At 38.6% G+C, this 27,331-nt stretch overlaps 1 protein-coding gene across 12 annotated transcripts in view; it reads right to left on the reverse strand.

Moving 5' to 3' along the window:
* The window catches only part of CDC14A (cell division cycle 14A), a 292,061-nt gene that overhangs the window by 201,509 nt on the left and 63,221 nt on the right, over window positions 1–27,331 (reverse strand). For 11 of the 12 annotated variants that reach the window (XR_005361147.1, XR_005361148.1, XR_005361146.1 and 8 more), the window contains one exon: window positions 18,825–18,904. The exons of the other annotated variant lie outside the window; for it this stretch is intronic. Coding sequence is in view for 8 of the 11 variants with exons in the window: in XM_038541205.1 (XP_038397133.1) it covers window positions 18,825–18,904 (80 nt within the window). In the remaining 3 variants the exon portion in view is untranslated. The remainder of the gene's footprint in view (window positions 1–18,824; window positions 18,905–27,331) is intronic. 12 annotated transcript variants of the gene reach the window in all.

Below are 27,331 nucleotides of genomic sequence, written 5' to 3' on the forward strand. Positions count from 1 at the left end.
ATTAATGTAACCCATCAGATCCTATTAGTTAACTACTATTAGAGCTTTACTGAATCATTTCTGAAACTGCTTTAATGAAATAGGCAGAATTAACCAGAAAAGCAGATCTAAGAGCCTGAGTTCTGAAGTCAGACTGCCTTCATTCAAATTCCAGCTCTGCCACATATGGCTGGGACCATGAGCAAGTTATTTTACCTCTATAAGTCTTGGTTTCCCATCTCTGAAATGATGTTACTGATAGTATCTGCCATGCACAGGATTGTTGTCAGATTACATCTAATAAATATAAAGTCCTTCATATAAGACCCTAGGATATAGGAAGCACCTAATAAATACTATGACTATTCTTTATATTATTAACAGTGAACTAGACTGTTTCATTAAGTAAAAGATTCATAATCACTAAAGGTATTCTGACAGAGGAACAACCACCCGTCAGGAATATGATAAATACAAGCATAAAAATGTAAGGAGGACAATGTAGGCAAGTCATCAGAAGCTAGCTGTTATTATCATGGATTAAATGCGGCCCCATCCATCTACCCACCCTCCTCAGCGCCACCAAAAAAAAAAAAAGAAAGAAAGAAAAACTATGGAAGAGGCAGTCACACTTCCGAATAATCTCCTGTCGGATCCATGAGAGCTTCTAATGCACCATGAAGTGTTGTTATCAAAAGGAGTGGGAATCTACTGCACCGAAAATTGAGTACTTCATACTTTATTTAAATTTTTAGAGTAACTTAGCAGACTTGCTTCAGGCAACATAAAACTGAAGTATCAAGTTCAGGTGAAGCAAGAACTGGCACTAGAGTTTTAACACTAGCAGTGTTCCAAGGTGTCCAAGGCAAGAAACTTGACCTCAAAGTTCTCAGTCTCTCTCCCTAGGCCCCACAGCTGACCCAAAGGAACAGAGCTGTCCGGCACCTGCCAATAACAAAAGTCAAATGCAGCACAGAAAGTCAGTCCAAGGGCAGCAGTGGGGAAGGTGCCAGATGATGCTCCATGGGGAGAAAATTACCTGTAAGGGCTTTAACATATAATTAACATATCACAACCATCCAAGGCAACTTGAACCTATGGCTGCCACGCCATAAGTTAAAATGGAACTTTAACGTCACTGGGTTTCAGCACCCTGATAACCTAATATAAAAACAGTAAGTCAGGGCAGCCCGGGTGGCTAAGTGGTTGAGCGCCGCCTTCAGCCCAGGGTGTGATCCTGGGGACCCGGGATCGAATCCCACGTCAGGCTCCCTGCATGGAGCCTGCTTCTCCCTCTGCCTGTGTCTCTGCCTCTCAATCTCTCTCTGTGTCTCTCATGAATAAACAAATAAAATCTTAAAAAAAAAAAAAAAAAACCAGTAAGTTAGCCAAGCAACTTAACAGAAATGTTTAAGTCCTAAAACTTCAAAGTTAACCTATGTAAATAGGAAGGGATATTCTAGATATGTAAGTCTGATTTCAAGACTTCTTTTTTAGTGCCATCTGAATTCATGGGTCAGTGAAAACCAAAATAGCTCCTCTTCCAAATATCTTGTAAAGACATAGGCCATACATTAAAAAACATATTTTAATGGATTAAGCCAGAGAAAGGTGTAGCTGGGGATCCAAGATAAAATAGTGGTTTATATCACATATTCTTTTGTAGGCACTTGTCTCTTTGGGACAAGAATTCAGAATTTATTGTGTGTCATGGACCTCTTAGCAATCTGATGAAACTTGTGAACTCCTTTTCTCGGTTCAGAATCTCTTGTGTGTCATGAACCTCTCAGCAATCAGATGAAGCTTGTGAACGCCTTTTCTCAGAATGCTTTTAAATGTATAAAATATAAATGAATAACAAAAGAATAATTCAAATTTATCAAAATACAAAAAACTTACAATACCATAATATTTACCAAACTTACTGTTTATTAGTATGTGACAAGATCTAGTAGGTTTAACAATAACTATAATTTTGAAGAAGGAATGAACATAAATAATAAGATATATGAAATATATAAGATGCATGCCAAAACTATAATGGGATACAAAAATGTCTGTAATTTCTATTGTGACATTCATATTGCTAATACTACTAGAGTTTATTTCCAACATTTATAATTGAAGGTAATCTTATCAGTTACATGATTAGTGAAAACAAAGACATTTTTCTTGTCATTCAGATTCAACAACTCTTGAACTATCTCCACAGACCCTAGATTAAAAATTACTGATTAAGTGAAGAAAAGGGAAAAAGAAAACTTTATTTATTTTTTTTTTAATTTTTTTTTTATTTTTATTTATTTATGATAGTCACAGAGAGAGAGAGAGGCGCAGAGACACAGGCAGAGGGAGAAGCAGGCTCCATGCACCGGGAGCCCGATGTGGGATTCGATCCCGGGTCTCCAGGATCGCGCCCTGGGCCAAAGGCAGGCGCCAAACCGCTGCGCCACCAGGGATCCCAGAAAACTTTATTTAAAAGAGTAAAATAATTTTAAGAAATTGGAAGTACTCCTTATTCTCTGAAGTATGTCTTCCCATGGCTAGAGTCACCTAAACAAATTCACACAGGTAAGTCATCAGAAAAGCTCCAGACCCCATCTTTCTGGCTGTCTGCAAAGTTTGATGAGACGATCATGTTATCTCTTGTCCTATCATAGCCACAGGTTTTCCTGGTGCCTGAAAGAGAGCTCTGGTGACCTGATGATCAAATCTGCAGACCTGAGAGAGGAGGGTGAGTTAACATGCTATGGGACAGAATTAGGATACAAAGCAGTCACAGCAGGCTAGAAAGACAAGAAGTTTACAGCTAGAAAAATAATAAGGGATGCAATAAAATTAGGTCCCATCCTCAGAACTGGGGAAAGGAGATGACATACCCACCAAGGAGACTATACCCATCACTCCGGGGGTAATTAATCCTCATGACAGCTGCACAGAGACGATAGGTTCCCAAAACCTGCCCCCATACCAACTGAGAAAAATGGCTTAATAGTGGAACCCGGCTCCTACTTTGTCAAAGAGAATAACCATAAAAGTGAAGGGATACAAAAATGTATTACATATTCTCTCACGGGAAAAAGAGAGAAAGAAAAGGAAGAGGTGGCAGATTGGACACACAGTCTGCCAAAACCACACTAAAAAGAGAATTTTGAAATGAAATCCATTTTAAAATGGATTCCAACAACTTCAGGGAGAATAAGAGAGCAGAAAATAGCAATAAAATCCCGAAAGCTGGAAATCAGACAGATGAGGGGTAGTAAATTACAAAACCAAGAAAACTGAACATTAATTAAGATGCCAGTGAGAAAGTTAGAGAATCGGGCGCCTGGTTGGCTCAGTGGTTGTGGGTCTGCCTTTGGCTGAGGTCATGATCCTGGAGTCCTGGGATCAAGCTCCATATCAGGCTTCCTGAAGGGAGCCAGCTTCTCCCTCTGCCTTTGTCTCTGCCTCTCTGTGTGTCTCTCATGAATATGTAAATAAAATCTTAAAAAAAAAAAAAAAAAGAATCAACCCAACTAATACTAGAAATTTCCCCAAAGGTTCAGGATTTGGCAGCACTGGGCCCTTTGGGAAGTGAGAATGAAGGAAATGACTGAAATAAGATTGAAAGTCCATTCAAGAAGCAGAGAGATTTTATTCTATAAAAGAAATATTATTTCCCATATTATAAATCAGTCTTCCCTGATGATTTCCCTCAACCCCTCAGGGCAGTCAGAACCATCTGAAAATAGAATGGTTGGCCCTGGAAGACATCAAGATACCTGCCCCATGAAACATTCAAGATTGAATCAGAGGATTGCTTCAGGATGATTTTTCACCTACTTTGTTGTAAAAAATGGAGATCCAGGTTAGGAAAACACAGTTAACCATGGAAGTCCCTTCAACTCTGAAACTGTATCATTATTCAACACAACTGATGATCACTTTCTTCTCCAGATCTCTACCTGGGGTCCTTCCCAACAGAATTTAAACATTTTCAGGTCTCTACCATCTTCAAAAGAAGAAAAACCATTCCAAACTTTCTTGACTGAGTATCTCCCCTCAACCACCACCCCTCTCCTTACAGCCTCCCCTTTAAAAGGAATCACAAGACTTCTCTGAAGAATTGTGAATTTAGCCTTTTTGAAGTGGATAGTTCAGTGATTTATTTTAGCATAATCACAATGCCGTGGCTTTTGGTATATCACAACTCATATCACCACTAATTCCAAACAGTTGTGCGCCCCCCAAAAAAGAAACTCTTCACCCATTTACAGTAAACTGCTCACTCTCCCTCCCCACCCTTGGCAATCAATAACCTACTTTGTATTTCTCTGTATCTACTTCTTCTATGCCCAGGGAATATTTCCCAAGTACCATTTTATTGAATTTGTCAGCAAAAGCATCACACTCCTTTGAATACTCTCTTCACTAGCTTCCTGGATTTTTCTTCTACCTCTCCAAATATCACTCCTGCCCAATCTTCTTGGCAAAGCCATCCTTTGCCTCCCAATCCTTAACAATTAGAGATTCTCAAGGTTCAATACCAGACTCAAATTCTTGTCATTTACTGCTCTCTCCCTAGCCTAGGACTAGTTGGGAAAACATCTGCATCACCTGGATGGTTCCTTAAATACAAAATGCTGGGCCCCACCCAAGGTCCTAATCTAATAGGTCTGGGGCAGAGCCTGAGAATCTGCATTTCTAATAGGTTTCCAGGGGGTATTAATGCACTGGTAGAAAGGAGCACATTTTGAAAACTGCCCTACACTATTTCATCCATATAAATTGCTCTAACACAAACTCCTTAAGACTGCACAAGAGTATAGCCAACCATATACCATTTGGGTGACTTAAGGCTTCTCACATTCACTGCGTAAGAAGACCTTCTTGCAGCTGCCCCACCCCAAAACAACAATAATAATCCAGTCCTCTAGCACTGCCTATCTCCTAAAAGACTTGGCTTCCACAATCATTCATTAGAACTCAGATGTCCCTCCAGCTTTCATTCCCCTCATCCTGTCGACCACCATGTCCCATTGCTTTTTCTGTCTTAACTGCCCCTGGGCTACATGGACTTCTCTCCAACTCCCCCACTACCTCTCAGATGGACTCTTGCAACAGCCTTCCCACACCCATGCCTCACCTTCCTGATCAGTCTTCTCACAGCAGCCAGAATGATATTTTTTTTTAAGGTAATCCAATCTAGTCACTCTTTGACTAACACGACTAACACCCTTCACTGAATTCTGTTGCTTTCACGGGAAATTTCAAATCAACGAACATAAGGCCTGGTGGTATCTGACTCTGCCTGCCTAGGCCTCCTCATATCATGCTCCCTTATGATCTGCCCATCACAAGGCCTTGCCTAAGCCCGTTGGATAGGGCCCTCTGCTCTCACCACAGGATCTTTGCTCCTGCTGGTCACATTTTCTCCCACTCCCTTTTGACTAGGTTACCCTTCGGATCACAGCTCATAGGTCAAAGTCACCAGGGAAAAAAGCCTCAAGGCCACCCTGGCTGTAGTGGGTCCCCAACTTTTTTTTATTGGACTTAACTGTAGTTTGACATGATATTGTGGCATGCTTATTTGGCTCGGCCTCTCTCTCTATAACAGTCTCAAAGAAGGTAGGATCTATATATTTTTTACTCACCCTTCTCTCCGTAGTACCTAATATACTACCTGGCACAAAATAGATATTGAATAAACATTTAAATTAAGTAAAGGAATTTGTCAAGTGGTATTAAACACACACTTTTATTTTCACCCACATACTTTAGAAAGACTATACAGAGCTTTTAGAACTTAAGTTGCAATACTAATATGATAGAAAGTTTTAAAAGTCCCACAGTTTTTTATTGCAATTACAATTCCCAATTGTTTACTTAATTCCTGGTTTGCTTTTTCACTCATATTTATCCATGTATTCATTACTCACTCACTCATACTTACTGAGACAGATATTTTCTAGATTAAATAAGAGGACATGTTGTATTGCTACCTCCCCCATAAAGGACAAATGAAATCCACAGACTTCAGCTGCAGGAGAAAGTACGCACACTCCATGCTGCCTGGGGAAACCAAAGCAGTTACCTTTATCTGTCATGATAGTTTTGCCATGCATTGATTTAACTCTCTTAAACAGATAAATGTAAGGCTACTCTTCATTCAGAGATAAGTTAATACCCCAAACACCCAGGGTTTCTAATCATTCACCTCTGCTGAAGAATAAATCATACATCTCTAGCCCCAATATAGAAGACTAACGTTACAGCCAACAGCTGTCTACACATATCCAGATACAAATTTAACCCAACCTCATGCCTGACCATCTAAACTCCATCTATCCTGACAACTCATTTTATATGTGACATCTAGCATAATAGTCACCTGAACCATAAAGCTATTATAAAGTGATTATAAAAATCTAGTAACCATGACCTTGGGAGCAGCTGGCAATCAATATGAATTTGTTGAATGAAAAACTAAATGAATGAATATTTGAAAAGATGAAGCAATTGGGATTTTTTTTATGTTTTTGCATTTATTTTGCAAAGAAACAATAGAAGAAAAAAATCTTTTAAGGTTTTATTTATTTGAGATAGAGCATGAGCGTGGAGGAGAGAGGGAGAGAGATGGGGAGAAGCAGCCTCTCCACTGAGCAGGGAGCTCAATACAAGGTTCGATCCCAGGACCCTGAGATCATGACCTGAGCCAAAAGCAGACACTTAACAGACTGAGCACCCACATACCCAGAGAATAATTGAAGAAAATAAGAACTACCATGCACAATTAGATTCAAAGAGAAAGGGCTTAATCCACTTTTGTCAGAGAACTGTTTCCTAGAAGCTCCCAAGGAGTGATTATTGAATATTCAGGAAATTTGAGAAGCCAAATCAGCATTAGTGGGTGTATTTATATCACATAAATCAACAAAGGTTTTTTACTTACAGAGCCAGTTTACCAACAGACGACTGCTTGTAACTTAAGAATCTAGACATCACTCAGAAAGAAGCAACCTTGTAAATGTTAACAATGAGAAGACGAAACCGGAGATGAAAGAATATATTCACACAAAGCAATACGAAGACATTTCTGGTAATGTAGTTATTTGAAATGAAAGAATCAAGAACAGAGGCACAGCGTTTAAAATATACAGACTACAATGAAGAATAAAATAGAGCTGACAGTAAATGGATGAAGAAATACTGGGGGACAGCTCTGCTCTACGTATGTTTTGATCTCATGATTCTCTGTAAGTTCTCTGTATAACAAGTAGTTAGGAGGTATGCAGATATCTGCAGAGCAATGGGTTGGAAAAGATCTCAAAGGTCACATAAACATCCTCCTAAGCACTGACCTGAATCCCATCTACACAACTGCCACAAGATCATTAGCTCCTTAAGGACCGAGAATGTGTTCTTTATGTCTGCATGCCCAGAGTCCAGCACAGGGCTACATACATTAATATGTTGCAGATGTTGAATGAATGGATAAATGATCATTACCAGGAGATCACTCAACCGAGATCAACCGAACAACTCAAGTGGTGGGGAACTACTGACCTTTCAAAGCAAAAACTATATAAAACAATCTTTAATGAACGTAATTATAAAGACGATACTTTATTCTTTGTATACTAAATCTTTAAAATCCAATATATATCTTTAACTTACAGTCTATCTCAGTTTGGACTAAACAAATTTCAAGTGCTCAAAAGTACACGTAGCTAGTAGTTACTATACTGGATAGTTCAGTTCTACACTATATTGTAAGGATACCTGGCAAGTAGACAATGACCCAAAATATTTCACATAATTATCCAAATTATACTTGACTTCCAATCTCTGGACAAATCCATGACACATATATTTCAGGTCCAGGGAAAAAAAAGAGCTGATTTTCATCTAGGCCTACAAGATGAAAAGGTATTTGATGAGAACTTGTCGAAAGAACAAAGGCATCTCCCATTCAAAAAGCAAAAGCAAATGGCTTCACAGGGCGTGCCCAAAAGCTGAGCATGACTAGTAACTAACAAAAACAGAACACAGAATCTCCCACTTTTCAGATTTAACATAAGGCTGGCTACACATCACTTTGTTCATCCAAATATACAGATATGTAAAAACTCATCTCTAAATCATGGCTTAAAAGGTCACATAAGTCAACAGAAATGAATTGGTCAAGAATTAGCAATAACAGGCACCAAAAAAAAAAACAGACTAAAAACTATGTTATGAGCCTTTCAGCAAGAAGTGAGTGCCATTCATTTAACTATGCTAATTTTGCTTTACAGATAAAAATAATAGTAAATTGGGGATGTCTGGATGGCTCAGTCATTTAAGAAGCTGTCTCTTGATTTTGGCTCAGGTCATGACTTCAGGGTTCTGGGATCAAGCCCTGCATCAGGCTCTGCACGCAGAGGGGAATCTGCTTGAGGATTCTTTTTCTCTTCCTCTCCCTCTACCCTTCCCCATGTTCATGCTCTTTCTCATATAAATAAATAAACCTTTTTAAAAAATAATAAATAATAGTAAATAGTCTTTAGTTTGAGTATTGAAAAGATATTCAACAAGACATTCAACAAAATAACTATATTCATCAATGGAAATGATTGCAATCTTTTTCTAAACTATACTTATCAACTAAGACTGGCCATCGGAAGCATACTATAAATAGGACAAAAAGTTTCACACTAAAAAAAAAAAGTTTCACACTGACTTCTGTAGAAACTTGGTAACAGAGATCCCTGGGTGGCGCAGCAGTTTGGCGCCTGCCTTTGGCCCAGGGCACGATCCTGGAGACCCGGAATCGAATCCCACGTCGGGCTCCCGGTGCATGGAGCCTGCTTCTCCCTCTGCCTATGTCTCTGCCTCTCTCTCTCTCTCTCTCTCTCTGTATGACTATCACAAATAAATAAAAAATAAAATAAAAAATAAAAAAAAAGAAACTTGGTAACACAGATACCTGACCATCAAATAGAAATAACAAAAAAAAGTAATCTGAACCAACTTTCACAACTCAAACCACCGAAGTATCGCACCATGTTTCAAAAAAATAGAATAGATGTAATTTACCTCCTTACACGTATTTAGTGAGTCATAGAGACCCTGACAGTTGTTTCTGTTCTCTGATGCTGTCTATGGCACTTATTTACTAAATTAACAAGAAAAATCTGATAAAGAGTCTGCTTTTCATGGTAGCCAAAGTTACTCAAAGTTACTGTTGAGAATGGACTGAACAGTTTGTAATGCATAAGCCATCTACCCCCATCTATTTTCAACACTCAGGAAACTAGCACATCCTCACTATTCAAAACTAATGCAGATCTTTCTCATTATGCCAAGCATTGAAAGCAAAGGTTTATTAAAGATCTAAGGGGTTATTAAAGATCTAAAGAAAGAACCCCAAAGATCAACACTGAGAAGCAAAAGGGTAGCCATCATAAGGATACATTGAAAATGAAAGTAAAGCATAAAATAAATTTTGTTTCTACATTTTTGGTACTTAAAAGAAAACCATAATAAGGAAAACTTTCCTTTGTAATACAAAGCTAATTGCTAAATAAACTTTGACAAAAATCACAGTATCATCACATTTAAGCTAACAAATATCTGGTTCAACATTTTCTTTTTTTTTTTTTTTTTTTAATTTTTTTTTTCATTTATTTATGATAGTCACACAGAGAGAGAGAGAGGCAGAGACATAGGCAGAGGGAGAAGCAGGCTCCATGCACCGGGAGCCTGACGTGGGATTCGATCCCGGGTCTCCAGGATCGTGCCCTGGGCCAAAGGCAGGCGCTAAACCGCTGCGCCACCCAGGGATCCCTGGTTCAACATTTTCTGTGAAGAGATAAATTTTATAAATACATCTAACATATACAAGCACATGTTCACTTTGCTTTAGAAGAAGGCAGTCTAACGCCAAGTTCTAAGTGGCTGACCCCTTTGAGCCTTTGTTAAGAGACCTACAAGTTCCAGCATGCCCAGATGATCTAGAGTAATTGCTTCAGAGATTTCCCACTAAGACTCAGCTACATTAATACATAGCTCAGCAACAGGGATATCACTAGGGGTCATCCCCAAAACACAACAAACCTCTCCCTTAATACAAACAGTACGGATTCATTTTAATGAAAAATGTCTTTAAAGGGTTGCCAGTGCGAAGTTTGTGGGTCCTCTGGTAAGGAAGTTTTCTGGCCTCACAACAGTTCTAAGAGAAAAGTCCTGTGTTCTTGCTCATATTAGATAAAATACCATTATTTGATAAGCCATCTATTTTCAAGACTCTCAGGAAATAGTACAAAAACAGTTCCATAAATGGTAGCATATTATTCTAATCTCAAGAGATTTTGTTCCACACAGGTGTGGATCAGGAAATGTGTCCTAAGTGGTTCAGAACACTGGTGCTGCCAGATATTAAGAGAAACTGGGGGCAGTGGAAACAGATTCAGGATGAAGTACTTTGGAAAAGTCTGAGTTAAATGAAGTTAAATAGGTTTCTTTATTACTCAGAAGCATTCAGAATCTTTAAAATGAGAATATGTTTTTAAATCTGCAAGATGGAGAATTCTAAACTTAATTGTTTTTTTAATCTTTTTACCTGTTTATTTTGATTTTGCCATGGTAGATCATACTTGCCAGCATACTGGAAGTTTTTGAAAATCCCAATACCTAAACCCAATACTCCAAAACAATTATGTCAACATTTCCAGGAGTAGAACCCAGGCACCAGTATTTTTTGAAGCCTCTCAGACTTTTAAAAACCAAATATGAGAACCAACATAACTTTGGGAAATACTACCTATAAGTTCTGGCCTCTTCTCCAACCTAAGATAAAATAGCCACACAAAAATGCATTCCTGGACCTATCCAGAAAGAGATCTGCAAAAAAACAAAACCAAAAAGAAAAACAAAACTAACAGCTGGAGACAGAACATTTAACATCCATCCAGCTTTATTTCACTGGTGTCAGCACAGCACCCTACCTCAATCTCTCCTCTGCACCTAGTCAATGTTTCTCATATCATGCTTTCTATATTTGTCTTCAAAACTGGGAGCCTAGGGGCGCCTGCGTGGCTCAGGTGGCTGGGTGTCTGCCTTCAGCTCAGGTCATTATCTCAGGGTCCTAGGATGGAGCCCTGCATCCAGCTCCCTGCTCAGTGGGGAGTCTGCTTCTTCCTCTCCCCCTGACCCTTCCCACTGCTTATGCTTTCTCTCATTCTCCCTCTCTCTGAGAGAGAAAGATAGTACAAGTCTCTCTCTCTCTCTCTCTCTCTCTCTCTCAAGTAAATAAAATCTTGAAAAAAAAAAAAAAACTGGGATCCTGGATGTTATGGTCTGTATAGTTTTATTCTCCCTTTCATATTATGTCATAAAAAAGCTGACTTCAGCAGATTTATGAATCATCAATACCAAAAAAACTTAACAAGTTGACATATATGGGCCAATAAACAAAGAAGTTTCATAAAATGAACTTAAAAGCACAAAAGAAATCAAAAAGAAGAGTGCAATTTTCCATATTTTACGAGGCTGAGAGTTTCTACAAACGCTGTTTTATGAACATCAGAGAATGTAGATCTGAACACCATGGCCACTGACCTGCCAAGAAAACAATCTAAGAATTCCACTAAGAGTTGGTAGTCTCATGAGACCTTAGACAAATACAAGTAATATGAGTTCACAGAACGGCTGGTCAATAGTACAGACTATAAATTTTGTAATACACTGAAAGGAAAAATACCTAAAAAGATTCACGTCAGGCTTGCCAATTCAAACTCTGCTGACTCTGACCCCCGAACTGAAAGCCCCTTGTTCCCTTGAAGGCCAACTGCCAAGACAACATTAAAGATGGAAGGACTCCATCAATTGAATTAGGTGAAAAATACCTTTTTCCTCTAGTTTTCAGCTAACATCACTGTTGACAAACACATTGGCTATCCTTAATACAAGCAAAAGTACATTTTTAGACACAGCTCTTTTACAAGTAAATGGGACTTAATTCCATTAACTTAATGGAACTAATACTGACTTGCAAACAGTAGTGTCACAACAAACACTCCTTGAGGGTCACATCAAGCCAGAAGCTGAACTATCTCTAAAGTCTAATATAATTAATGTAATCAATAACATGCAATACATTGGGGGATTGGGTGAAAGCAGTCAAAAGGTTCAAACCTTCAGTTGTAAAATAAGTCCTGAAGATGTAATGCACAACATGATGACTAGAGTTAACACTGCTGTATGGCAGATTTGAAAATTGCTAAGAGAACAGATCCTAAAAGTTGTCATCAAAAGGGAAAAAAAAAAATTTTGTAACTATACGAGGTGATAAATGTTAACTAAATTTGTCATGATAATCACTTCACAATATATGTATGCCAAGCACTAGGCTGTACACATTAAATTTATAAAGTGTGGATGTCAATTACATCTCAATAAAGTTGGAAGAAAAAAAGAATAAGGAGTAAAGTTATCCAACTCTTTATTTCCTTCATTTTTAGAGAATTTTTACCTAGGTTAATATAAATCTCTAAATTTTTTAGGATAAAATCCAAATAAAAAACTCAGCCCTTTCAGTTATGATAATGTACCTACACTGAAAACATCATACTGTACAGTATCCTACCTTAACCTTAGAAAAGACAACCTATGCCATCCGAATGAAAAAATCAGCACCTGGATTATTATTTTCCAGCTTCATCCTAGCATGAAAGGCAATCATGAGGCCTATCCCTAATACCCCCTCCAATCCCCAGTTCCAGGGTTAAACCTCCTCCATCAGTATCACTATAGCACCCATCTCCTGACTCTAATAAAGCACAACAATTGTTTTACAGACCTACACATTTACAAATTATGCACTGAGTTCCCTAGAACAAGTACCTAGCTGTCCTAATCATCCTACAATCCACAAGACTATCTCAGTGACTAGTACAGAAAAAGCAGTAAATAAATTAATGTACGTATTCCCTGGCAAGCAAGTAAGAGCCCCAAAAAAAAGAGTCAGCCATATTTGGTAGAGAGTCAGCCATGCAAGTAAATAAACACAAGACATTTGCTTTAATCATGTATGTGGCAAATGTAAGGGGGCGTGAACAAAATGCCATACACAAAACATGATAGAGAATTACCGGCAAAGGATCTGCCAAGCCTCTCTAGGAAAATGAGGAAGGGCTCTACAGAAGAGACTATTCAAACCTCCATTAAGTGAACAAATCTGGAAGAACAATGTTATTTACACTCACAGTAGCCTTAAAACTCCTTTATCAGAAAGACGTTAAAAATCTAGAGAACAGGAAACAGGCACTTTGGTGAAGAGGCCACATAAAGACAACGAACCACACTTTGACAAGCCTTCAAACTGATCTTCGTTCTTAAAAAATGTTCAACAATAAAATAATTACATTTTAAATGGAAGTCCCTTTAAGGCTTCTTGTTTTTTAAACAAAAGTATTAATGCAAAAGCATAATGAAAAAAAAAATACAGGGGGCCTGGGTGGTTCATTCGGTCAAGTGTCTGCCTTCAGCTGGGTCATGATCTCAAGGTCCTGGGATCGAGCCCCACATCAGGCTCTGTGCTCAGCAGAGAGTCTGCTTCCCCCTCTCCCTCTGCTTCTACCCCTGCTTGTACTTTCTCTCCCTCTCTCTCTCAAATAAATAAATAAAATCTTGAAAAAAAAAATCCAGACAATGTAGATAAACGTATAACTTAAATGGTGTCAAAAACCTAGTGGATGACACAATCCAGATTACAAATAAAAGCCAAGGCAAGGATGGCTGACCAGAATTGTCAGATGATTCTTGTTACTATTATATTAGCCTTAGCTGGTCTGGGCTGGAGACTAAAATCAACTCATACCTTAGCATTAGGAAAAAAGCTTCTTTAGTCAAATTCCAGGAAACCAGGAATATTCTTTCAACTAAATTTTTTTTACTAAATTATAAATGCACTACTTTCTGGTATTTTCTGCTTCAAATGTATGGTTTATGAAGAGTCTGGATTCAGAAATGCAGCTTAATGTAAACATAACTCTCGATGTCTTGGGTTATCAGAAAGACAAACTTAGAACTACATTAAAGTTACATTCAAACTTCTAGTAGGACATAGGGGCCTAAACCAAGGAACAAATGCCTCATCTTTGCATTATACATTCTTTTTTTTTTTTCACATTAATGAGTCCCTTTATGCAAACAGATTATTAAAATCCTTGTCTGTCTAACCATACCATTATAACTGTCTCCATAGTACTATCTCAGTTTCTTTCTTCTAAAATACATTTCAGACTACATGAGTTGAAAAGCTACAGCTGAAATGATTGGAAGCAAACTAAATGTCTAAGGTCAGACTGGTTACATGCATTCTTGTACATTACACAGAAATAATACAGAATAGAGAAGGAAGTTCTCTGTGCGTTGATATGAAAAGATATCCAAAGCAAGTTAGGTGAAAAAAAAAAAATCAAGGTATAGAATAGTATATGCAATGTGCTATATTTTGTGATAAAAATGAAAAATAAGAATATATATCTAAACTATTAAAAAAAGAATGCAATCTTGCCTTTTGCAACAAACGGATGCATATGGAGGGTATAATGCTAAGTGAAGTAAAGTCAGTCAGGGAAAAACAAGTATCACATGATTTCACTCATGTGGAATTTAGGAAACAAAGAATTGAGAGACAAAAAAGCATACTTTAGGGAACAAACTGATGATTACCAGAGGGGAGGTAGGTGAGAGGATGAGTGAAAGAGATGAAAGGGGTTAAGAGTACATGTAGGGTGATGAGCACTGAGTAATGTACAGAATTGTTAATCACTATATTGTACACCTGAAACTAATATAACACCATATGTTAATTATACCAGAATTTTTTTAAATATACATGTATCTTTATTTGCTTACATATGCATAAAGAAATAGGATATTAAATAAACAAATACCAGAAGTTATCCAGAAAAAAACTAGAGACATAAGATCAAGAATGGGAGAGAGTCTTCACTATAATATTCTTACAAACTTTTTAAATTTCTGAACCCTATTAATGTATTTCTATTTTCAAATATTTAAAAACAATTTGGAAAAATAGCTACAATTGTAATAATTAATACTTTATTTTATGTCAAGCAGTAATAATTTTTTTCCTATCCTTTCTTCCATTCTGATCTTAATTAGTCAAAAATTCTAGTTCTCGGGAAACAAATTAATTACCTAGCACATGTAAGCTAAACATATAATTATGCTTCAAAGAAGACTTTATTCTTTCCTCCTCACCCATCTAAATTGACAATTAAGGATAGCAAGGGTCATCCAGCTAGTGAAACAAATACATTACCCTTGACTTCTGATGGATAATATCATCAGCATAAATGTTAATTTCCATTTTCCACTTAAATTTTTATTTTTATTTTATTTTTTTAAAGGAAACTCAGGGGCACTTTCCCAAGCCTCCTGGGCCACAGGCAGTATGGGGTGTGTGGTCTCCAGCTAGACTTGCCTGGTTTTGCCCATTTCTTTATTTTAAGATTTTATTTATTTATTCATGAGAGACACAGAAAGAGAGAGGCAGAGACATAGACAAAAAGAGAAGCAAGCTCCCTTCGGGGAGCCTGATGCAGGAGTCAATCCCAGATCCCAGGATCATGACCTGAGCCGAAGGCAGACACTCAACTGCTGAGCTACCCAAACGTCCCTCCACTTAAAAATTTTAAATTGCTACATTGTCCAACAGGCCTACTGACTGGCATTACAATTTTACAAATATTACAGCATTATAATTTCCAAATGTGTGAATTATTTTTTTAAGCCTTTATTTATTTGACAGAGAGAGAGAGCGTGCACACAGGCAGGGGGAGTGGCAGGCAGAGGGAGAAAGAGAAACAAGCTCTCCGCAGAGCAGGGAGCCCGATGCAGGACTCAATCCCAGGATCCTGGGATTATGACCGGAACCGTAGGCAGACACTTAACCTACTGAATCACCCAGATGGCTGAGTTATTTTTCAAAATAACAACCAAAAAATTACAAACATTTTTCTGATTTAGCAAACAAACTGAATGGGCCCTCACTGTCCCCAAGAAAAGAACCTCAGTAATCTCTGCACAGACCTGGCCCCTCACCAAAGACACTGTGTTCTTCCCACAGAGAACTTCTGAGGTCAACTCAGAAACCCATCTCTAGGGTTTTTCCACAGGGTACATTTGTGCCTAATTTGGCCCCTTCCACTCTCCAAACCCTTATCGATGTTTAAAAGCTCAGCTTAGAGGTGCCTGGGTGGCTCAGTCCGTTATGCATCTGCCTTTGGCTCTGGTCACAATCTCAGGGTCCTGGGATCGAACCCTGCGTTGGGTTCCCTGCTTAGTGGAGCACCTGCTTCTCCCTCTGTCCCTGCTCATGCTCATTCTCTCAAATAAATAAAATCTTTAAAATAGAAAATAATAAGTAAAAGCTCAGCTTAAATGGTCTGATACTTTCCCAAATCTCTGTCAGAATTAATCTTATTGTGAGGCCTGGGTGGCTCAGCAGTTGAGCGTCTGCCTTCGATTCACAGTGTGATCCCAAGGTCTAGGATCAAGTCTTGTATCAGGCTCCTTGCCGGAGCCTGCTTCTCCCTCTGCCTATGTATGTGTCTCTCATGAATCAATAAAAAAAATCTTTTAAAAAAAATCTTATCTTCTATTTTTATACAACCTAACTATTTTACAGTTAATTATGTGTCTAGACATCTCCCCGTCCCAACGAGAAGGTGGAATCATTAGAAGAAATAGTTCCTATTCATATTTATATCCTTATGGAAATCTTTATTTCTTATTAATAACAGTAACAGTACTAACAACAAGGAGAAAATCAAAAGCCAGGTATTGTGCCAGGCATAATGACAAACGCATTACTTCATTTAATTCCCATGATAGCCCTGAAGCCATTTTACAGAAAAGGAAACTGAGGCTCAGAGAGGAGAAGTAACTTGCTCAAGTTGCTTATACCCAGTACAGGTAGTAAAAAGCAGAATGAGCCTTCAAGCCCAGTGTCTCTGCCTCCAAGGCATTTATTCTTAACCACTATGCTTAGAACTTAGTAGACTGATTAATATTATCATCATTACTACAATGGACTGAGTGTTGGTGTCCCCTCCAAAAGCACATGTTGAAATTTGAACCCCTAAGGTGATGGCATTAGGAGGTAAGACCTTTGGGGGGTGATTAGGTCATGAGGGTGAGGCCCTCATGAATGGGATTAGTGCCCTTTTAAAGGCACCCAAGAGAGCTTTCTTGCCTTCATTCTATCATGTGAGGATACAAGTTAGCAGTCTGCATCCCTGAAGAGACCCCCTCACCAGAACTGACCTCCCTGATCTGGTCTCCAGAACTGAGAAATACATTTCTGTTGTTTATAAGCCACCCAGTCTATGGTACTTTGTTACAGTGCCCCAAACTGACTAAAATAATTACCCTTTTCCAAAACTTAGAATTGCATTTTACAAAGGGCTTCCATATCACAGAAGCCGTTAGAAGGAAAAAACAAGCTTTGTCTCCATGTTAAAACACTCCTATACCTAATCTGTCATTTTTATCTGCCCTTCAACAACTGATTTGTTCATACCTTAGACTGCTGGATGGTATTTTCATCTCACTACTTTCCTCTGACTTCACTGAGACTATCAAGATGATCAAGCATAGTAGGCATATTTGCCCCATTCCTCCTCCCCACCTTAACACCCACCCTGTGCCTGAGTAACACCCCCTTCCACGGCCTGAGAAACAGAAATGGGAACCCCTTGGATCTGAAGGAATTTAGTCTCGATTTATTCATTCAAATATTTACTAAAAGCACTTTACGTGTCAGGCACCAGGACCTGCCTCTATGAGTTTACAGGAGGGTAGGGAAGGCAGACAAAGAGGCCTCCTCAATCTTTGCTCTTCCTTTCTTTCATTATTGTCAGTGATTATGAGATCAGCAACAACAAAAAGAAATACATATGCTGGGACACTTGGCTGGCTCAGTCAGGTAAGTTTCTGCCTTCAGCTCAAGTCATGATCTCAGAGTCCTGAGACAGAGCCCCACATTGGACTCGCTGCTCAGCGGGAGCCTACTACTCCCTTTCCCTCTGCCCCTCCCCACTCTTGTGCTCTCTCTCACTCACTCTCTCTCTTAATAAATAAAATCTTCAAAAAAAATACATATGCTTGTAGATCTGGACATACAAATAAGCAAAAAGGTAAAACTGTCAGAATCATTCACAATTCCACCAGAAATGACAAATGTAGGAGTTTGGCTATATGTTCCCTTCCATTTTTTCCAAGTTTACCTGAAATTTTCAAAAGATCTTCTTCAGCTGATACTTAAAAAATATTTTCCAAAACTGTAATGGGAGACAGCCTCCCTCATGATATAAGCTAGATTACTGTGGTAAACAGGTAATTTTGGGTCCCCACTGAACATGTGGCTTCTGGGAAGGTACTTTGAGGGTCTTACTCTCCATCCCCAGGCCCTGACATTCAGTTGGAGCTCACTCATGCTCATGAAACAAAAGACTAAATGGATGAATCAATGATGTAGAGTACTGAAATGTAACAAATCAAATCTTGACATAGTTAAGTTCGTAAATCAGGCACTCTTTGTGCTGAACGGTCCAGATACAGAAAGGATTCAAGGAGAAAATTAATCCCTAAAAGGAAAAAATATATTTTATTCTTACTAGATAGGGGAAAAAGAACTCTACAAAAATAGAATAATAAAAACTACCATCTCATTTCATTCTGTATGATATCATGGTTACAGTCTTAAAACAATTAAAAACACAATAATCCAGTTTTATGGTGGCAGCTGTATAGCCCCGTGCTATCCACCCAAGTCTCACAAGTTATACCTGAACGGAAGATAGGGGGGGTTTGAGCCAGATAGGAGTGCTCTGTAGGCTTCTTCTGGTGTCTTCTTTAAATAGATTACCTAAGACAGATAAATAGCAACATTTAGAACACCACCAAAGAATGACACAAAACTAACTTAATTACCCACCAAATTTGCATTTCCCTTTTTCCACTCTGACAACTGTCAGTATCGGTGATAACGCTAACCTTTAAGAGACAGCAACCGAGCTGCCAAAATATCCTTTCAGTTTGAAGCTGGGCTGCAGCCTTTGGCTTAGAAATGGGTAAGAGCTTAGAGACAGAGGGCAGATCCACAAAGAGGCCATCCAAGGCTGTTTACAAGGCACACTGAACAGATACAATGGCAGAATTTTCCCTTTGGAGAGAACAATTCTACTTCCGTTATTATACTGTCCACTCGTAATACAATAAAGCACAATAAAATCACAATGAAATGGGTGAAAATGAATGCAGGTAAGAGCACTAGAGGGGCACCTGAATGGCTCAGTTGGTTAAGCATTTGACTCTTGGTTTCAGCTGGGGTCGTGGTCTTGGGGTCATGAGATCGAGCCCCACATCAAGGCTCCATTCTCAATGTGGAGTCTGCTTGGGTTTCTCCTCTCTCTCTCAAATAAATAAATAAAAATATTCAAAAATAATTTTTTTTTTTTTTAAAAAAAAGGGCACTAGAAAACACACTGGCTTGACTGTTGATATCAAGGATACTTAAATGCCTCTGGCCCAGCAATGATAAACTAATCTTAAAGAAACATAAAGGCAAAAAAGAAAAAAGAAAAAGAAAAAAGAAACATAAAGGAGCTCTTAAAATCAGCAAACACTTTAATCAACGTATTGACTATATCATATGTGCCAGGCACTGTATCAGGTACTAATACCTCTCTTAAGAGAATTTACATTCTTATGGGGTAAAGACAATAGTTAACAAAAATAAACACGGTCTGAGATAGGTGCTAAAAAGAAAGTAAACAGATTCTGGAAAGAGAACAAAAAGAGGCTGCTTGAGGAAAGGCACAGAGAGGGCTCCCTGGGAGACATGTAGGGTAAAATCTGCAGGGTACAAGCCACGGGAAAACTAGGGAAAGGAGAAAGGGCTTCCCAGGCAGTAGGAATAACACAGGCACCATCCTTGCCAAAGGAAAGAGCTTGGTGATTGGAAAGAGAGATCACTGGTATGGCTGGAACATGGGAAGGAGAACCAAGCAGTGGTTCAGAGCAATACAAACCACAGGCAGATTCTAATTTTATTATTCTAAGTATAATTTAATATCTTAATTTTGAGCTGAGGATATTGGTCCTTTCCCTCTATAGTTTGAATCAAATCTTATTCCTAAAAATCCTCTCTACCTAGAATTAATGGCATTATTTCAAAATCCTGTGCATTTCAGCAAGAGTGGCAGAGTCTCAGTTCCTAAAAAGCAGGGCTTTCCTCTTTACTTACAAATTTCCTTTGAGTTTTAAGCTATCCCACTGGCAATACGTTACATGTATTTAATTATTAATATTTTCAGCACTAGAAGACACCTTAATTCTGTCTTCTCTAAAGAAAAGAAAACTGAAATAAATAAATAAAAGATACTTCCAGCTTTTAAAAGAAAGCTCTATACTCATTTGACAAGTAAACCTGAAGGTCTGTAGGGCACACACCAACCAAACCAAGTTGAACATGAAACAAAAACAACACAGAAAATGAAACCACCGTAAAAGAATGTTCCAGACATGAGTCACTGATTCTAAAGGGAGAATCACAACTCCAGTTGCAGCTCAAATAATTATAAAAATCCACTTAAACCAACCCTAGCTTTAAAGGCTGTTTTCAGTAACCAACATTAAAAAACAGGATTTTGCTGTTGCCTAATGGGTAGGTTATACCCTATAAACAGAGTCGATTATTATGCAGTGATTTCACAAGCCTAAAGATGCAGCAGTCCTGGAAAGTTGACTACCTCTGCTAAAAGGGAAAGCTGCTGCAAAGGGCTTCTGTGTTCTGATTACATAATTAAAGCTCATACAACAACCTCTGAAAAGCAAAAATGTATTTCCCTCCTCAGGAACAATTACGTTAATTCCCTTTAATTTTGAGGCAGCCATCCTGCAGGCGAGGCATCAGCGCACATGAAATACTTCTTTAGACTGGATACCCCCACAGGATTTGCTACTCATCTCACCTGCATGACTTAGCACACATGACCCATGTTCTCACACTGTAAGATGAGAGTCTGTTTTTATTTTTATCCCAGTGCTAAATTATTAATAAGTGTAAAGTGAAACCCAGCAGAGGCCATCTAAATTCCAGGAGGAGTCTAGGGGCAGGTAAATACAATGACCTTTTACAACCTAATGATAGGTAAAATGTAACAAATGAGTCCTTTACTGAATGCATGCATGCTAGGGTCATTAAAATACCCAATTTATTTTTAAAAAGACTATGTCATGGATTCTTAATGCCAGATCTTCTGAGATAGGTCTCCTATTAAAAGAGAAAAACAGAGAGACAAACGAGGCCTGATTAAAGCCTGGAATAAAGGCAACATTAATTAAGCCTTCTGCTGAAAAATCTGACGCACACAAAGGCAAGGAACTTTCCAAACTCTCACTGCTGCTCTGCGACAGAGTTAGAACACAGATACAACTCCAAAGCCCACAGTAATTCCATACACTTCATCTACTTGAAAATATACACACAAGCAATAGCACCACAAATTGGGGAAAAAAAGATTCCTACTCTTCCAAATTCCTAAATGCCGTAACACTTGACTTCTTAAAGCTGGGTGACTTCAAACTGGTAAACAGTAGTTGTGCCTGAGGAACAGAGCAGGGAGCTGGACTAGAAGGAGAAAGGAATACTTTCTACTTGACATTTTCTGCTATCTCCACATCTTATATTTTGTACAGACATGGACTGATTCATTTTTCAAATGTAGAGTAACTAAATCAGTTAAATAATAAACATCTACTCTTTTTAAAATAAAACCAGAGGCGCCTGGGTGGCTCAGCTGGTTAAGCATCTGTCTTTGGCTCAGGTCATGATCCCAGGGTCCTGGGATCAAGTCCTGCATCGGGTTCCCTCCTCAGCAGGGAACCTGCTTCTCCTTCTCCCTCTGCTGCTCCCCCAATGCTCATGCTCTCTGGCTCATGTGGTCTCTCTCTCAAATGAGTAAATTTAAAGACCCTTAAAAATAAAATAAAAATAAAACCAAATTTAATACCAAGAATTGGTTGCAAGATATTCTAATATTTCTTAAGATATTTTCTGAAAAAATTAATCTCAAAGCATCTTCTAAATGTTTTTATTTTCCTTTTCTGCTTCCCAGGGATAAATATAATAGGCTATCTATTCTCCTCAAAAGATATTAGCATATATAAACACAAACTGACAGGATCTTCCCAAACTTTTGATTGATAAAACTTAACAAAAGCCCTCTGCATAGTGCTTGGCACACCATGCTAAGTTACCCTTGGAAGAGCGAGGACATACATTACTTTTATCAAAGTGGACTGCTCTTGCCAGGAAGTCCTAGAAGCCTCTCAATAGAATAACACTGGACATACGCTTTCTTATTTTTGACTTACTAAAAGTCAACCAATTAAAGTGATTATGTTTTTGCTTAATAACTTTGATACCAGGTGTCAAGGGCCCAAATAACTCTCTCGATTTCTTTACTAAGAGATTCTTAAAGAGCAGGATCCTTAAATAAATAAATAAATAAATAAATAAATAAATAAATAAATAACCAGCTGTGAGGTTTTTATTTAACACCATCACTAAAATTATGGTATTATAAGACAGCATAATTTTATATGGTTTACCAATAAGCCAATGTTTCCCACACTTTAATCATGCAACAACTTCCCCAATTTCTGCCACCACACATAGCACCACGTATTACTATCTCTCTAAACAGACACACTTTTTTAAATCCATTTACTTGAAAGTGTTTTATATCACTGTTTTAATGAAAAAAACAGTATCATTGGCCATAGAGAGTCTAGACGTAAATGAATATTAAAATACATAACAAAATTTTTAAAGGTTTGTGCGCACCACACGTTGAGAAACAATGCTTCAAAATACCAAGTTTAGGGGATCCCTGGGTGGCTCAGCAGTTTAGCACCTGCCTTCAGCCCAGGGCGTGATCCTGGAGTCCTGGGATCGAGTCCCACATCAGGCTCCCTGCATGGAGCCTGCCTCTCCCTCTACCTGTATCTCTGCCTCTCTCCCTCTCTCTCTCTCTCTCTGTGTGTCTCTCATGAGTAAATAAATAAAATCTTTTAAAAAAAATACCGCCCTCAGTCAGAAAAAAAAAGAAAAAAACATACCAAGTTTGGGCTAATTTTATAGAAGAACAGCAAACCAACCTGGGATATTAAATAAAATCCTCTTTAAATTAATCCAAAAATACTTCTAACTCATTTCTCTTTATTAAATCCTATGATCATTAAATCTTTAAAGCTTGTTAAAAATAATATACATGAATTTCAGAGGCATTTTGGAATTTACAATGATATTTCTCTACTCGGATCATTTCATCTCTCTGATACGTAAAGTGATTCTTCAAACAACAAATGGCTTAATATAGAAGAGCTAAACCAGAATTTAATCACAAATTGGCTGGTGGTCTTTCTCTAGGGACATTTACCTCGGTTCTTACTATGTTTTTAGCTTTAAGTGCTATTATTTCCCCCAAAAAGACTTACTATAAACTGCAACACACACATATATCCCTTATATATTTTTAAATGATACGATTTAATAAAGAGAAATGAGTTAGAAGTATTTTGGGATTAAAGAGGATTTTCTTTAATATCCCAGGTTGGTCTGCTGTTCTATAAATTATACTTATATTCTGTGATCTGTAAAGTGGAAATACTCTTGAGGATTTGATTTGGCCATCTGAGAGAGTATTCTTTAATTCTGGCATTTGATTTCCTGTTATTAGTTTAATATTCTACTTGTTTATAAAAGAGGAAACAAATACTGAGAACAGCCTTACCAGTTAGGTACTGCCACCAGAACACTGACAGGATAGCTGTGAAATTAGCATTCTGACCATTTCTGAGTCAATTAAATTTCTTCAATTGAGAAGTTTCCAGAAAACAGATGTGTGTGACAACTTGAACAGTCTAGAAGTCCTAAAATTTACCAAATATGAAAGCCCTAAACCAAAGTAGAAATTCTCTTTAAATGTTTCAGACAACCAGGTTTAGCCTATACAGAGTGCTAAATGAGGACATGTCCCTATGTAGGATATGTGTTTTGGGTTCTAGTCCACTAATTAAGTCATGCTTGGGCCCCTTCCCAATCCCCATATAACTTAAAATTATCACACTTGCAAGACAACAACTGAGGAGGGGGATGGTCAGAGTTAAAAAGACAACGTCTCTGTCCTTTGTGAAGCTAATGAGGGCTCGTTCTTGTGAAGCAGGTAGAGCACCTGCTTGGTTTGAAAGCACTGCTCCCTCACTGGCTTCTCCCATCTCCCTGTGTCTGTCATCTGGGGTTCCTCCCTGTCAGCCAAACTCAACCTCAAAAGTCACCTTTGACTCTGGCCTCTCCTTCATGGTATCCACCCACCCTCATCCAATCAATACCCAAACTGATTCTTTCTCTATAGCCTCTACAGCTGGGGGCACTGAAATTTGGGGAGAGACAGAAAAGTATACAAATGTTGTTTAAAAAAAAAAAATGTTGTTTCAAATTTTATAAAACCACCAGTAGGGTCCCCCCAACAACCTCGAGAGAGAGGCCCAAGCATGTTAAGGATCCTGAATCTTAAACCTCATTAGTTTTCCAGTGAATCTGCATTTGACCTTTCTTCCATAACTATTCATCACCACACTCTATCTAGGGCTAACATAGTTTCTCTCTGCCTCCACTCCTGCTGACTCTAGCAATTCTGGAACAGGACTCTGAGAGTCTCAAAACTGCTCAGAAACCCTGACCAAACTGCCCACCCTACACCAAGATAAAGTACTAACTGATCTTTCCAGGTGAACTTCTCATTGTTGCTTAAATGAACCGCATCTGCTAGTCTGGATCCTCATCATTCCCTAAGCATACTTGACACTTTCATCTGAGGTTTCTTCTGGAAGACTCTCCATGCCATCTCTGCCTATTAAAATTCTATTTTGGGGTGCCTGGGTGGCTCAGTCGATTAAGTGTCTGCCTTCAGCTCAGGTCATGATCCCAGGGTCCTATATCAGGCTCCCTGCTCAGTGGAGAGTCTGCTTTTCCCTCTCTTCCTTGCTTGTGCTCTATCTCTCTCACTCTCAAATAAGTAAATAAAATTCTTCCTATTTCCTTGGACTTAACTTGAATACCACCTCCACCATGCATTTTTTTTTCTTAAGCTCAGAAACCCTTCCTCTACTCCTTAGACTCAACTATAAGAATGATAATGACCATGATAATAATAATAAAAACAAAAAAGCTAAAGGGTGCATACTATGTGCTAGGTGTTATTCTAAGCACTTTATATAATTTCGCTCATTAATCCTCATAATCACCCTGAGGTAGGTTCCATTATTAACTCATTTGCACTTATACACGAAACACTGAACATCAGTTGCTCAAGGTCACCCAGCAAGGGTGTGGTGGAGTCAGGCAGTCTGGCTCCCCATAGCACTTCTAACCACTTCCTGATGGGCTCCTGACAGCTGTGTTGTAATTATTTTCCTTTATACTGAAGTATAAAGCTCCTTAAATGCAGTAAACATGTTTTTATACCTTTATAAGCCTTACAATGCCTCTTATCAGATAGATGCTCTGTAAATATATGTTTAATGGATAACTGATTTCAACTTGTAAGGTACTACAAGTGCATTCACCCTAGAGAGTTAATTTAGCTTAAATAATAATTAAGTGAATAAGACTTTCTAAATGTGTCAGTACAATTTTAGTGATAATGCTCAGGGGAGCTAGTGAAATTAACTTTCAGAGCCCAGTTATTTGAAAGCATCAAACAAGGTGTAGTCAATTCTTCAGTGATGTGCTAAAAGAAAAAGTAAGATAGAGACTGATTTTACAAATGACAGCTCTAGCTCAGATGACTTCTATTATTAGCTTATATAGAGTAGTTCAAGAGTCAAGGCATATTACCTGACCCAGACATTGACTGTCCCACTTCCTCTGTGTCTGTTCAGAACCTAGACTCTGCATTCCCAACACCTGATAAAAGGCAGGAAAAGCAGGAGGTGACAAGAACACAAGTCACCAAAGATCAATGTGTATGTATTTAACACAGTTTTTGTGTGGGAACCTGCATACACACCAGGACACAGGGAAAGTCCACAACCTCGTTAAGGAGCATAACTTGGCAACAATAAGTGCTCTAAAGAGGGCTGGGGAGCAGACCATGAAGGAACCAGACCCAACTCAAGTCTTCCTTGCATCATGGTCCCGTTTAGATGGCTACCTCCTCCCTTCCTGGGACCACAACTCTAAACCACTTTGGTAGGGCAGCCTTCTTAGCAACTTGATGAGATCAGGCCCTTTCCTATGTTCTCAAAGCTCCCTCCCTGGCTAGATTGTAAGTCTGAGCAGGATTTTTGCCTCTTTTCTATCTGCAGGACTCCACACTTCCTGGCACATGGCACATACTCAAAAAATGCTTGATGGGTACAAACACTGGATCTGCAGCCAAGCTGCCTGGATTCAAATCCAGGCTCTTTCATTTATGAGCCGTATTACCTTAACTCTTTGTGCTTCCATTTCCTTACCTGGGGAATAGGGATAAGAACTGTAACTGCCTCAGGTAGCCCAGGTGGCTCAGCGGTTGAGCACTGCCTTCGGCCCAGGGCGTGGTCCTGGAGACCCGAGATCCAGTCCGGCATCAGGCTCCCTGCATGGAGCCTGCTTCTCCCTCTCCCTCTCCCTCTCCCTCTGAGGCTTTTCTCTCTCTCTCTCTCATAAATAAAATCTTTAAAAAAAAAAAAAAAACTGTAACTGCCTCATAAGACTGTTGGGAAGATTTAATGATTGAATATTGTATGTAAAGTGCTCAGATTTCTATCAAGCACACAGCTCTTCTATAGCAAGGGACCACAGAAAGGAGATAAACTTTGGTCCCCAAATATTTTTCTCCTTTTTTACCACCTGTATCCCTGTGAATCAAGATCCACAATGGTTATTTCTGACACCTGAGTCCTAAAGCCAGTCTGTGTATAGACATCAACACATGAGATTGTAAACCCTCGCGACTGCTATATACCAAAACTGTAACATACTATCATTTAATTCAACCCTCTCACTGGCAAGTACAGATGTTGATCCTACCCATTTCTGCATCTTCAAATGGCCTCCTGAGTCTCCTGGTGCCTTAGAATCAACAACCATAAAATAAATGCTGTGGCCGGTTTTATCAAATTCATTGTCAAAACAGCAGAAGATCCGTGAAGTGGCCCATATCTTTCCCCAACAAAGTACATGTAACCAAGAGAAAATTGATGCTGTACTCACTTTTCCTCACATGAACTTCTCATGAACAAA

The sequence above is a fragment of the Canis lupus genome, chromosome 6 (genome assembly GCF_011100685.1).
Source record: "Canis lupus familiaris isolate Mischka breed German Shepherd chromosome 6, alternate assembly UU_Cfam_GSD_1.0, whole genome shotgun sequence".
Classification (NCBI taxonomy): domain Eukaryota; kingdom Metazoa; phylum Chordata; class Mammalia; order Carnivora; family Canidae; genus Canis; species Canis lupus.